The following is a 15,392-nucleotide window of genomic DNA, read 5'->3' as shown; positions in this document are numbered from 1 at the left end:
TCCAGGTTCCCCCATGACCCTGAAGAAGGAGTAAGCGGTAGAAGATGGATGGATGGATGGATGGATGGAACTAAAGTTGTGAGAGATAAAAAAAATAAAGGAATTAAATTTGTGCCAAAAGTATCGAACGTAACTTATCAAGAGATGAACAAAAATATACAATGAGAAAGAAGAAAAAACATTCTAAAACTGAAAACAGAAAACTCACAGTTCACTGTTTTCCAATTCAGAGTCTCATAATGTATATACTTTTGTTTGTTTCTTGAAAAGTTCTGTATGATACTTTAGGCACAAACTTAACCGGGATTTACCCGGGGGTGTGGGGAACACCGACTGTGGATGTTTTAACGTGTGACTAAACAGAATGCAAGTGCACAACTGAAAGTAATGTATTTCAGTCAAAATCTGTTGGTCAACGATTTCAGTCAAAAATAAGTAACGAATTATCACTATTTTGCATCTAAAGTCCCACATTTACTTTATAGTCATTCATATTTTAGTAACATACACCTGCACATTCATGCAATTATCAAACTCAGAATGTGGTCTCAGGAAAAATGTGATCTCAGTGACTTTGACTGTGGCATGATTGTTGGTGCCAAATGGTCTGGCTTGGATATTTCAGAAACTGCTGATCTCCTGGGATTTTCACTCACAGCAGTCTCTAGAGTTTACACAGAATGCTGCGAACAACAAAAAAACATCCACTGAGCAGCAGTTCCGTGGACGGAAATGCCTTGCTACTGAGGTTAGAGGATAATGGCCAGACTGGTTTGAGCTGATGCAAAGTTTCCAGTAACTCTTTACAACCGTGGTGAGCAGAAAATCTCACAACACAACAAACCTTGAGGGGGATGAGCTACAACAGCAGAAGACCATGTCGGATTTCACGCCTGTTATTCAAGAACAGGAATCTGAGGGTACAGTGGGGACAGGCTCACCGGAATTGGACAGCATCACTTGGGTCTTCTTCCAATCTGTGCTCCTTTGTGGTCTGATGCTGTTGAAGCCCATCCGCTGTACACCAACACATCTTGTACAAACTCAAACTCACCAGAACTCTCACCACACACCAGCTATTAGTGGAGATGAGAGAGTGATGTAGCCAATTCAGAGATGGGGATTATTAGGGGGCCATGATGGACCAATTGGGGAATTTCGCCTGGAAAGCACCCCTACTACTCTTTACGATAAGTGTCCTGGGATTTATAATGACTACAGAGAGTCAGGACCGCTTAACGTCTCATCCGAAAGACTGTGCTGTTTTTACAGTATAGTGTCCCCTGTACTATACTGGGGCATTAGGCACCACACAGAGCACAGGGTGAGTGCCCCCTGCTGGCCTCCTTAATACCACTACCAGCAGAATCCTTAGTTTTCCCCAAGAGGTCTCCCATCCAAGTACTGGCCAGGCTCAACCCTGCTTAGCTTCAGTGGGACACCAGGCAAGAGCTGCAGGGAGATATGGCACTCAGTACATATTCCAGAATGTATGTACTGTACAGTATATCCACAGAAACACTGCCATCCAAAAAACACATAAATGCGCACACAAACACACAAAGATAGTAATAGTAAATAATTACTTAATTGTGCTTCTGATGTCAGTTTCTATTTACATACAATATGTGTTTTATTTACAATCTCATCTTTTATTTCCATATGGAATAATAGCAGCCAAAAATCGATAACTGTCATGTAATATCGGAAAAGGACTAGAAACTACGTTTAACATCAGCCACTGCACCATCTCACATGTCTCATGCACCTGTTTCACATTTATCTCCTTACCACTGGTGTGTATATATAGTCACGTTCAGCACTGCACTATTGTTTTGCGTTGTTTGTTCTGTCCTTATGTATCACGTTATGCTCGTCCTTGTTTCATGCAGATTGTTTGATACTTTATTAAATGTTTCACTGAGATTCTGCATGTGCATCTGCCTCTAAATCAATATCGTGACACCTTAATCTGTGAATGAGATGCCTTTTGCTCTCCGCAGAGATGAAACTGGCCAACCATGAAGCTTTTGTAGGCATGATTTCCATCATATCCAGCATGTTGATATCAGATTTTGCAACATGCAGCATATAAAGGATTACATTTTCACTTTGGAAATGAAATGGAAATGAATTACTACACTTTGCAAGCGTTTCGCAATTAGTTGTGCAAGCAGTGCCTGTCACTTTGCTATCATAATATTTCTTTGGATATTTTAATATAATTTCTCTGAAAACAATCATCTGAAAAGATGAACAGTCTTATTCAGAGGCAGTGGTGGCTTAGTAGTTAAGGTTCTGGCCTACTGATCAGAAGCTTTCAAATTTGAGCACAGCCCCTAATCTTCTCTGGTCCAGGGGTACCATATCATGTCTGAATCTGTGCTGTGACCTCAGTTGGAATATGGAATACTACAATAAAATATTGTTTTTTAAATTTGTGGTCATTACGTTGTCTCAATCTGATTATTGATTGATTTGACACCAAGGCATATTGATGCATATTGGCAAGTTGCAGAATTGAATAATCCATCCATTTCCCATGCCACTTATCCACAGGGTCAAGGGGGAGCCTGGAACTCGGGGCACAAGGTGGGGGACACCCTGGATGGGGTGCCAACCATTTGCAGGGCACAATCACACACACCATTCACACACTATGGACAATTTCGAGATGCCAATAAGGTCTTTTGACTGCACTTTACTGTGCATCCGGAAAGTATTCACAGTGCTTAACTTTTCCCACATTTTGTTATGTTACAGCCTTATTCCAAAATGGATTCAATTCATTATTTTCCTCAAAATTCTACAAACAATACTCCATAATGACAACATGAAAGAAGTTTGTTTGTAATCTTTGCAAATTTATTAAAAATAAAAAACTAAAAAAAGCACATGTACATAATTATTCACAGCCTTTGCTCAATACTTTGTTGAAGCACCTTTGGCACCAATTACAGCCTCAAGTCTTTTTGAGAATGATGCTACAAGCTTGGCACACCTCTTTTTGGGCAGTTTCTCCTATTCTTCTTTTAGGGCCTCTCAAGCTCCATCAGGTTGGATGGGGAGCGTAGGTGCACAGCCAGTTTCAGATCTCTCCAGAGATATTCAATCATCCCCACAACATCCCCACAGTATGATGCTGCCACCACCATGCTTCACTGTAGGGATGGTATTGGCCAGGTGATGACTGGTGCCTAGATTCCTCCAGACATGATGCTTGCCATTCAGACCAAAGAGTTCAATCTTTGTTTCATAAGACCAGAGAATTTTGTTTCTCATGGTCTGAGAGTCCTTCAGGTGCCTTTTGGCAAACTCCAGGCGGGCTGTCATGTGCCTTTTACTGAAGAGTGACTTCCGTCTAGCCACTCTACCATACAGGCCTGATTGGTGGAGTTCTGCAGAGATGGTTGTTCTTCTGGAAGGTTCTCCTCTCTCCACAGAGACAAGCTGGAGCTCTGTCAGAGTGACCATCAAGTTTTTGGTCACCTCCCTGACTAAGGCCCTTCTCCCCTGATCGCTCAGTTTGGCCGGGCGGCCAGCTGTAGGAAGAGTCCTGGTGGTTCCAAACTTCTTCCATTTACGGATGATGAGGCCACTGTGCTCATTGGGACCTTCAATGTTGCAGAAATGTTTCTGTACCCTTCCCCAGATCTCTGCCTCGATACAATCCTGTCTCGGAGGTCTCCAGATAATTCCTTGGACTTCATGGCTTGGTTTGTGCTCTGACATGCATTGGTAACTGTGGGACCTTATATAGACTGATGTGTGCCTTTCCAAATCATGTCCAATCAACTGAATTTATCACAGGTGGACTCCAGTCAAGTTGTAGAAGCATCTCAAGGATGATCAGTGGAAACAGGATGCACCTGGGCTCAATTTTGAGTGTCATGGCAAAGGCTGTGAATACTTCTGTACATGTGCTTTTTTTGTTTTTTATTTTTAATAAATTTGCAAAGATTTCAAACAAATTCCTTTCACGTTGTCATTATGGGGTATTGTTTGTAGGATTTTGAGGAAAATAATGAATTGAATCCATTTTGGAATAAGGCTGTAACATAACAAAATGTGGAAAAAGTGAAGCGCTGTGAATACTTTCTGGATGCACTGTATCTGGAGGAAACCTGGAGAACATGCAAATGTGCTAATCACTAAGCCACCGTGCCCCCATAGACCAGGGCTTACATATACTCTATACACATTTTGGGATAATGTTAGGGCTAACATTAACATTGTCAGTTTCATTTTCACCAGTGATATAGTATCTAATATCAACTGTTTAGGGTTAGGCATAGGGTTAGTCAAACAAGACAATCACAGTAGACCGTTAGCACATTACTTAGATGAAAAAGAAAACAAAACAGAATTACAATCATAATTACAGTTATGTCGTGTTAGCCATGCACACGTCTGGAATGTACAGTCAGTGCAGCTGGGAAAAATGGTGTTTCCACCCCCTCTGTGAAATTGTACTCTGAGAACGGGGTCAGATTACCTCCTACAACAGCTGGTCTAGGTAGTCCACTAGACTGTTCATGATACACATTACAGTATGTAGATTTACCTGTATATACAGTAACTAAATACATTGAATGAATATGGTTATGGAATATGGTTATGATTAGATATGATTCTAAGACAAAGATGAATTCAAAGTTGATCAATTGCTTTTGTTTGATTTGTTCATTGCAAACAGCTGAAAGTCTGCAAATTTTGACAATAAACCCGATTTGCAATGGGGGTTGAATAATTGTGATTGCAACTGTCGCTGTTATAAGTAAAACATAAGTAAAAATATAAGTAAAAGTATGACATTCTTTAGTTAATAAAAAAGTTTAGGGTTGGCAAATTATCTTGCTATGAAATAATTGGGAAATAAAACACTTCAAGACATGCTATCATTGGAAAAGAATAAACTTTTTGGAGTGATAGCAGTAATCCACTATGTGTTAGGCAGCATGCCATTAATAACAGAGTGTCCCAAATTCTCCATATATAGGGGAAATTAACAGTTTACCAAAATGTCATCCAAAATTATATATTGACATTTGGTAAACAGTGTTCATTTCCCCATATATATTTGGAGAATTTTGGGATAGCCATTAAGAATGCCTTTCACAAAAGAAGAATGTATTGAACTCATTCTCATGGCTGGATCGGGAAGCTGTCGCAAGGTTGTGATTTACTTCAACAGGAAACATGGCGGGCTCTTCACACACAACACTGTCGCCAAACTTATAAACAAATTCAAAAGGACTGTACGTGTGGGAGACCGACCGAGAAGTGGACATCCGCGAACATCCACTGACGAAGGCACAACTGACGTGCATGCTCCCAAGTTTTATTCGTTACTTAATTCATTTCTATGAAATACAGTATTTAGATAATGTACATGGCAGATGGTGCTTTCAAACTATGCAAAATGAAAACAATAATAATAATAGAAGTTACATGACTTGTAAAAACAACGCTATCCATGATTTGTTTTTGGTTCTTGTATGAGTGTCAGTGTGGTGTGTTGGATTTGTTTATGGTTTGAACCTCATTTTAAAAAAAAAAGCCTAGACTTTTCTATACTGTACGTAGCTCAGAATTTTTTTCTCTCACTGCAGCATATACAACACATAAATATGAACTAATAAATTACAATAAAAAACAAAAGTATTCAAAACAGACCTAAATCCATACACCTTGCACTGAAATTTCACTGTACAACCATTTACCAAACCAACCAACAACAAGCATGTTAATGCTAATGATTTACTGTGTAAGCTAAACTAAAAATAGTGCTAACAAGCACTTGTACACACAAGCCTCCTACACATTCACTTATTTTCATTTACATCTCTTCTGCCATCGGTCCGTTACTCGATCTCCTCTCTAATTCTAGCCTTTACCCTCTTCCTGTTCATTAAGCAGCATCTACATGCTCACTCCTTTTATTCCCTCCATCCTGCACTCCTGCTGTGCAGGAGGAGTGATAGCGCTGATTATGTCTGCAAACTACAGCTGCGTGGGATCAAAATAGAAGCCGAGGGGTGTGTGATTAACGGTTGCACTCGTCAAACGATGACACGAGAGAAAGAGAAGGGGAAAGAGGGAAAGACAGAGAGTCAGACCAATGACAACGAGCAGTAAGCACCATCTGCTCTCCATCACTCCTGATTGACTATAAGCATCAGCAGCAGAGACGAGAAACACAGTGGAAGAAACAGAGATGGAGGTGGAGAGACAGAGAGAGAGAGAGAGAGAGGGATGAATCATAAGAGATGGGGAGCATATGGAGTAAACTCTGCTCTGTGTTGTAAGTGACAATCAGGCACACATATGTCTGGTTAACACACACACACACACGCACACACACTCACACAAATCTGCTCTCTTCTTGAGTCTCGTAAATCTATTTTCATGAGTAGTACTGAAATGAGGAACCCTATCAAAGCTACTCCAATCACACTGGTGACATCAGTGGGTGAAACTTAAAGGAGCCCTCCCTCTATTGCACCTCAAAAACCGTCATTGGCATGTAGTTGCACAATGATAAATGATCCGCACTTATATAGAGCTTTTTCCAAAGCGCTTTACATGTTACTATGTCTCATTCACCCATTCACACACACACTCATGGTAGCAGATGCAAGACGCTAACTTGCCATCGGGAGCAACTTGGGGTTCAGTGTCTTGCCCAAAGACACTTCGGTATGTGGAGTCACGTGGGCCGGGAATCGAACCGCCAACCGTACGATTAGTGGACAACCCGCTCTACCACCTGAGTCACAACCACCCCACTCACATGCTGCTGCTCTCATTTAATGTTAGTGATCCACTGTTTAGACCAAGAGTTTAACATCTGCACATCAAAAGGGATCACTTCTGTCGCCTCTCCGAAATGAATTATCTGACGCATATGAGGAGTTGCATAGACTCATTGATTAATACCTTCACTAGTTGATGTGAAGTAGTCGGGTCGGTGAAAACCACAGTAACGAGGTAGGCGGTATTCTACAGTCAACTTCAAATTGTGTAAGACTATTCGGATGATATCACTCCGACCAGCACCGAAAGAAATTCTGACCAATAGCATCCATTCTAGACTTGTTTTCAGACATTACTGAGGGTGGAGTTGAACCGCCACTTTCTGGTTCATTATTAACCCAGAAAACCCTCGTAAAAATTACTGTAATCACAGCATTCTCCATCCAGTAAGCTATCAGGAGGGCTCTGTTGATGGACATGAGCTTCCATGCTGTGCACTTTCACTTTCAGACTCAACCACTTCAGCTGAGTCACCAGGGTATCCAAAAGAATCGTGCATCCTTAATTAGTCAAATATGATACACACATGTATAATTTTGCACACTTAAAATTAATTAAAATGAATTTCTATGCATTATTCACACTAAAGCTTAAAGCTGGAAATGTTTGAGCTGTTTGGAGCTCTTAAAGTGTATTGATGCATTCTTTATGATGCTGTTGTTATAGAATCAATCCTAATTTGGGGGGGGGGGGGGGGGGGTGTCAATACCTGGAATCAGGGAACCAACTCTTTTGGGATCGGCCTCCCAAAACCTCGGTATGTAAACTGAGAGTGTGATGGAGACTTGATGACAGACAATGTAGATAAAAATGATCAATGTATGATTTATCACGATATGCCAACATTTATTATCTGACACATTACTGAACTGCTACTGAAACACTAGAATCTAAGTGCTACTGCAGTGTATTATCTGGAATAGCTGCAAATATGATTAAGGGAGATATGAGGATAAGGATTGGAGCCTTCTAGCAACACTCTTGTAATAAAACACACCCTACGGGTCAATGAAGAAAGATTAAAGAGGTACAAGGACACATAAAGGCAAGAGGAAAGGGAAAAGAAGGTAGAGGAGCATCCTGCCAAAACAGTGAACATCCATTTTCCACTTAACCACTCCAGTGCCATTGTGGAAAATATGTAAACGCAACCTAAAATGTTTGACCGCTTCTTGCAGGAGCTTACGTTTCGCTGAATAACATAAATGGTGAAAAGGATAAGGTTTAGACTGACAGCTAAGACAGACAGCAAATGCCTTCCTGTCCTTCTGGAACCATACAGACTTCAACACAGTTTCTTGCTGATTCACAGTCAGTGATATCAATTTTGGGGAAAAAAACCTAACAAAGCAAAACATTCAGGTTGTCCAAGATGGCTGCCGCCATAACATTCCACTGTTTAGCTACAGTTTTGTTCATGAGACCACATCGCCAAGTCTGTGTGAACTATTTTTGGAATAGAATTTGCCTAACACTGGATGGACTTCCCTTACTTGTTATCCACATTAGCACCATGTGTTAAACAAAACCCAGACCGCACACATAGAGTGGTAAAACATGCACAATTTACATCTCAATATCACACATCAGGTCTTTTGATAACTGCGAATCAGCCATCTTTAACTATAATATGGATTTAACCAACAGATTTATTTCATCTCCACACCCATACCATGTGAAAAGCAGATTCAGATCAAGTTTCCTTCACACAACTTTCCTCCCACGATTAATCAACTTAACCTACTTTTCCTGTTTAGCCAGGTTGTGCACAGCTGACTACAGTCAGTAACTGAGCAGATCTTCCAACTCAGCGTTGGCTATAAAACACATATTGGCTGTTGTGTTTATATTTCGTTATTCGCAATCAATTCCTTTAATATTTATGCGGTACAGTTGGAAACTGTGAGGGACAAAACAAACAAATTCATTGAGATCAAGTAACTAATTGAAGAAAAACTGATATTTATACTAAAGTGTGTGTGTGTGTGTGTGTGTTAGCATGACACATCAACCAACTTGTAATGTGGGGTTAATGCACGACTCCCTCAGCCACACACACACACACACACACACACACACACACACACACACACACACACATTCCCAGATGATAGCCCATTCACAAAACACACAAACACAGATGCAGCATTTTCCCACAGAACCCCACATTCCCATAGTCTAAGCCCCTCTGGTCATGCTTATTATTTCTCTCTCTCTCTCTCTCTCTCTCTCTCTCTCTGTCAGCTGTGCCGGAAGCAGCTCTGAGTGCTGGATAATGCATTACGCTCTCGCCCCATATTTCTCCAACATAGAAACCAGCCAGATATGCTCTATGGGAGAAAATATAAAACCCCATATTACACATTTCACTTTTCCTTTGGTAACTGTGGTGCACAGCTACCTTAAATTAGTTTCCTAAAATGACAAGTGCTAATATAGATACCTAGTTTGTGGGTCAAGCAGCCACTGTATAATCCAAGAAGCTAAAGACAACAAGCGGTACAGAAGGAAAGCATATGGCCAAAACGAATATTCCAGAAACTGCTGACACGAAAAGGTCGGTAGAATTTGAGCAAATCTTGGCTGAACCTCCTAGAGGAAACCAAGCAAGAAAAGAGCAATATCTTATTACCGTGATAATAATGGTGCGTGGCCGGCTGTCCACCTCGCTGTCCAATGATTGTAGGACCTCCAGGGATATCTGCTCCTGTCGCTCTGAACAGGTCCGAGCACAGCTGCCTCTCATTAACGAGCGAAGAGCCTGCAGTTGAACCACACTGGCCGTGCAACCCATGCCTGGCGTACCAGCCTCCTTTCCTGCAACTTTACCTGGAGCTTTACAAGATGCACCCCAATGGAGGCCAGGATACACGCTAGTGGAAACCAGCCCTCAGGATAAATCTGAATGGAGACCGCTTTTAAGATGCACGCCAACTGAGACCAGCCGAGGACACACTTCAGAAGAGATATTTTTCCAGTGCAGGTCCCTCTCAAGATTCACCCCAATGGAAAGCAGAATTCAGGGTGCACCAAAATGTAGCTCAGCCCTTAGGTAGTACCTCAATGAAGACCCCTCCCAAGATGCACCATAATGGACAGCAGGACTGCACGACAAGGTAGATCAGGAGTCAGGACATACATTAGTGGAGACTGGCACTCAGGATTACCCTCAATGCAGACCATGCTCACACTCCACCTTGGGAAGGTTGCACCTTCACAACATCAGTCCTTCATGAGGACAGTCCATCATTGGCTCAGCATACCAAAAAACATCTCCCTTTAACACAGAAACTCCAGCAAAGTAAGCATCAATCATCAATCTCCAGAAAAGTCTGGAACTTCAGATCTTGCAGCTCTTCCTCCACTGGTTTCTGGAGGCTGAGCTTGAGCCTGAAGTACACTGCTGTGGCTTCCACAGACACACTCTCTCTCTCTCTCTCTCTCTCTCTCTCTCTCTCTCCCTCACACACACACACACTTGGAGTCGAGGAGGAGACACTGGCAGCCTTGTCTCATGCAAATCTGCCTACACTGCAGCTGTGCACAACTGGATCTTCCAATCACAGACCACCCTTGCGATCAGCTGACTGGATCAAATAGCCAAAACACACCAAATTTACACTCGCTGTCCCATACACACTACTTTTCCTTACCTCTCCTTCTTCTGAACTGCTGACTCTCAGTCTGAGAGACATGTAAACACTTACAAATGTTTGTAACTGCTCGAGAACGTCTCATATCGCCTGGAAAAAATGAGCAGCAAAACCAAAACATTCTCAGGCTGTATGCATCTGTATGTAAAGCTGTCACAGAAGATATGCCATTTTAACTGCCAAATTCTGCCATACACCCTTGTCTTTCATTCCTGCAGCGGAGTGGTCGAAAACACTGCAATAAGTCCTCGAAAATGTTTTCAATCTCCATCTAAATCTCGATACTAAATTTCACTGACGCAATAAACGTCCATGTGCCAGCATTAAACTCAAGTTATAATCGGATGCAGGGAAGGACAAAAAAAAGAGAGAAAGCAAGAACGGTTGCACAATCAAGTGTACTGGAAGCACAGCACTCTAATGGCCTGCAATGTATCCTTCCCTAAAAGCAGAAACCAAGCGTTCATAGTTACAAGTAACCTAATTCATCAAATGTGTGTTCATTTACTGTATAATGGAGCATGGATCTGTTGTGTCAGTGTCGTGCGTGCACTTCTCTGAAATCTCAGATGTTCTGGTTGTACTCTGATAAAAACCAGTTCATGCAGTCTGACACACTGTAGGCATCTGTATACTGTTAGTTACTGTACAGAAATGTCAGTTGCAAATAATAAACACATTCAAAAGATACATGTTAAGATAATTCCAATGACACTGAATGCTGATACAAACCAACCGATCTACGAAGACAAACCCAGGCATTTTCCCTGCACAGTGTTTGTGTTTTTGTTCTTTACAGAAGTCCCGTCAATAACAGTTCGGTAAGAATGAAAGGAGTTTAATAGACAACTGACATGTGCCGATATCCAACAACGCAGACTTTGCTGAACGTGGTTAGAATCCGTTCCAGGTCCTCGGGTGCCTGAATGTCTATCCCTATTAAAAATTGATTGAAGCTGTCGTGAGATGCATGATGATGTCTGGATCTGGTACAATTTAATTATAGGATGTAGCAGACCTCAAGTGATACAAGAAGCCGATACAAGAAGTCTCATCAATTAATCCTGATTTACCTGCATGGATCTCTATGAGTGTGTGGTTTGAGAAGATGATGACTGGCCTCCGTCTGAAACATGATCCCTCTTTCCATGAGTGCTGATTCTACACTGATTCCAAAAGATACAGACACTTGGAAATCATGGCTTTGTAGTAAACGCAAAGGTAACATTCTCAGTTTTAACAACAACAACGACCACAAAAAAAAAACAAACAAACAAAAAAAAACACTGAGAGGCAATCGTTGAGGGAACTGAAGATTAAGTTCTCTTAACTTTTATTAATTTTCTAGTATAGTATTTTCTAGTATTTCTAATGCATTGTGTGTCTTGCAGCTGAAGGTGATTAATGTGTACAATTCTGTCTTTTATTTATTATTTGTTATTAAGGATAATCTGTAAAATCTAAGTTATGTTACACACACAACACACACACTCACATGTGTGTGTGCATGTGTGTCTGTGTTTGTATATATGTTAAATATTGGTGTGCAACAATTATTGACACACCTATGAATTCATGTGTCGAAAACTATATTAAGTATATACCCATGGATATTTTCCTTTTTTAGTACAGCTGGGTGACTAGGAACAGGAAATTGTTCAACCATGACTTCCTGTTTCACAGGGGTATAAATATGAGGTAACACACAGGCCAAATTCCCTTAGTCATTCATCACAATGGGTAAGTCCAGGTTGTTGAGCTTCACAAAATGGGAAGTGGCTATGAGAAAATAGCACATGCATTGAAAATGCCCATTTCCACCATCAGGGCAATAATTAAGAAGTTCCAGTCAACTGGAAATGTTATGAATCAGCCTGGAAAAGAATGTGTGTCAATATTGTCTCAATGCACTATGAAGTGGTTCGAGTGGCCAAAAGATCTCCAAGGATCACAGCTGCAGAATTGCAGAAGTTAGTTGCATCTTGGTGTCAGAAAGTCTCCAAAACTACAATCCAAAGACACCTACATCACCAAAAATTGGTTGGAAGGGTTTCAAGAAAAAGCCTCTACTCTCATCCAAAAACAAACTCAAGTGTCTTCAGTTTGTCAGACACTACTGGAACTTCAAATGGGATCGGGTTCTATGGTCAGATGAAACCAAAATAGAGCTTTTTGGCAATAAACACCAGAGGTGGTTTTGGTGCACACAGAGAGGTAGCCATATGGAAAAGTACCTCATGCTCACGGTTAAATATGGTGGTGGCTCTTTACTGTTTTGGGGCTAATTTTCTGCCTGAGGACTTGGACATTTTATTAGGATACATGGCATCATGGACTCTATCAAATATCAACAGATATTAAATGAAAACATGACTGCTTCTGCCAGAAAGCTTAAAATGGGCTGTGGTTGGATCTTCCAGCAGGACAATGATCCAAAACATACATCAAAATCAACACAAAAATGGTTTACTGACCACAAAATCAAGGTCCTGCCATGACCATCCCAGTCCCCTGACCTGAAACCCATAGAAAACATGTGGGGTGACCTGAAGAGGAGAGTCCACCAGCATGGACCTCGAAATGTGAAGGATCTGGAGAGATTCTGTATGGAGGAATGGGCTCAGATCCCTTGCCATGTATTCTCCAACCTCATCAGGTGTTATAGGAGAAGACTCAGAGCTGTTATCTTGGCAAAGGGAGGTAGCACAAAGTATTGACTAAAATACCAATAAAGTGCCAATAATTGTTGCACACCTAACAAAGATTTAACAAGTATATATTTTTTTGATAAACCTGTTTTGTTTGCAATTGTTTGATATCCATGAGAGCAGAGGATTTTTGTAAAAAAAAAATTTTAACAAAAGGTTAAACAATAAAGACAAATTTTCACAGCCTTCTTTGCTCATATTTACCAAGGGTGCCAATATTAGTGGAGGACACTGCATGTGTGTGTGTATATATATTACAATCTTTATTCAATCTCTTTGAATTATGCTATAGTTTGCATCTACATAAGCACTACATTATCTTATACTACTTTGATTTTTTGCCATTCACTGCTTTTAAAATAATTGCCAACTCATATACTATAAGTAATAACCATATCACTGATTGAATTACTTTTTTGGACTATTCATGTTGGCCAATTTTCACTTTGGTTAATGGTTTTCTTCATCACCCAGAATGCCATTCAACTGTCTACTCACAGTATAGTAGTGCTAATGAGATTTAGCCCTCACTTCATCTCTACCTAAAGAGAGTGATGCAGCAGTGCTTTATTTCTTTAGTATTTATATCTATTCTCCACTTTATCTATGCTGGAGTTATTAATATGACATTGTACATTGCTGGAAAATGATGAGTGAGAAAAGAAGCTCTTTTGTTTTTAGGAAATAGATTTTTGTTGAGATTTGTTTACATTTTTCTCCAATTAAAATCCATTGCTAGAGGTCTTCTCATGGGAATAACAAAAAATACAGCACCAACCAACAAACTACTATCAGAATCACTAAGCACATCACAAATATTTCAATATAAACAAGCTTAATGGGTTTCAGTCTGGAGTTGTCCTTTAATGCTGTGCCGGATCCCAGAAGTGAAGCTGGGAACCCCTTGGCTAAGACATGTAAAAATATAAAAATCTAACATGTTTAGATCTCTTTGATTGTAGTTCTGTTTTTTCCAGTCTACACACACACACATACACACACACACACATACACACACACACGTATATCCTTTTCGATCTTTTCCCTATTTAAATGTCAAACAGTTATGCCAAAATACCAACAGGCTCCAGAGTATACACTGAAAGGACCTCTGTAGCAGAGATGACAGAGCTGAATTCCAACAGATTTCAATAGGCTCCAGTAGAAGTCAGACACCAATAACTGATTGCTGGAACCGATTGCTGACCCTGTGTAGGATAAGCGGTACAGAAAATAGATAGATGTATGGATGGAGATTTCAAGTGGCTAATACTATTAGCACCCAGCATGAATTCATTTTAATCATTTGTAGCACCAGAACATATGGCTCAAGATAAGATATTTAAGTGGAAACCTATCTGTCATACTTGAGAGGCTCCTCTATATCAGGAAGTAGAGAGCTGTCAGTTGGGCATCGCTGGGATATTGACCTAGCTGCTAAGAAGTTGATTCATGTTCATATTTTCTTGCTTAGATTACTGTAATGCATTGTGTACTGGATTACGTGCAAATCACCACATACTAAAGCTGGTTGCAAATGCTGCAGCCAGAGTCACACCATAAACTAGGAGAATAGTCCATCTTTCTAGCATCACTGCACTTCCTGCCTGATTCATATAGAATCATGTTACTGGCTTTTAAAGCTTTTAACAGCTTCAGTACTTTCGTACAGCTCTAAATGTCTGAGATTCGTAAGTGCTGCTCTGCTTCAAGTCCCAAGAAAATGGGTGAAGTGGCTTCCTGTTTTTATGCTCGAAATATCCGAACCACTTGATATTTATCCCCTCCGAAATGAAGCCAGTCAACTGTATCTTTTCAGCATATCACACTTCACATGTACACACTACAAAAAAGACTCCAAAGAAGACACACATGATGGGCTAATGTCACCGTGACTGACAGGGGTGAAAATGTACGCCATCCCTCCGGTCCAGAGAGCACAATTTTCACTCAACGGTATCATCGGGATTCAAACTCACCATCTCTGATGTTTGGGCAAGCCCTATGTTTTGATATTTAACCTTTTGCTTGTCACTGGCTCACCTAATGATCCACACCACTAGAGGTCCCCGTCACCTGAGTGCTAACCCACTTCCGGCTTATCGAACTCATCTCATTCTCCTCACTTCCTCATTCATAGACACTATACAGTATACACACCAGTTTCCTTACCCTGTGTTTATATATGTCTGTACAGCTGCTTTAAGACAATGCC

General features: G+C 40.7%; 1 protein-coding gene across 6 annotated transcripts in view; it reads right to left on the bottom strand.

Annotated features, from left to right (window-relative positions):
- dock10 (dedicator of cytokinesis 10) overlaps nucleotides 1-15,392 on the bottom strand; it is a 110,921-nt gene that overhangs the window by 60,980 nt on the left and 34,549 nt on the right. For 3 of the 6 annotated variants that reach the window (XM_017495829.3, XM_047162829.2, XM_017495832.3), the window contains exon 1: nucleotides 9,449-10,212. The exons of 1 other annotated variant lie outside the window; for it this stretch is intronic. In XM_017495829.3, coding sequence (XP_017351318.1) covers nucleotides 9,449-9,610 — 162 coding nt within the window. In that variant the 5' untranslated portion in view covers nucleotides 9,611-10,212. Of the gene's footprint in view, nucleotides 1-9,448; nucleotides 10,214-15,392 lie in introns of those variants that run through there. 2 more of the 6 variants (XM_017495830.3, XM_017495831.3) reach the window with 2 other exon arrangements.

This window comes from Ictalurus punctatus, chromosome 20 (genome assembly GCF_001660625.3).
Source record: "Ictalurus punctatus breed USDA103 chromosome 20, Coco_2.0, whole genome shotgun sequence".
NCBI classification, from domain to species: Eukaryota; Metazoa; Chordata; class Actinopteri; order Siluriformes; family Ictaluridae; genus Ictalurus; species Ictalurus punctatus.
The sequence above is the reverse complement of the archived record's forward strand: the minus strand, read 5'-3'. Positions and strand labels throughout refer to the sequence as shown.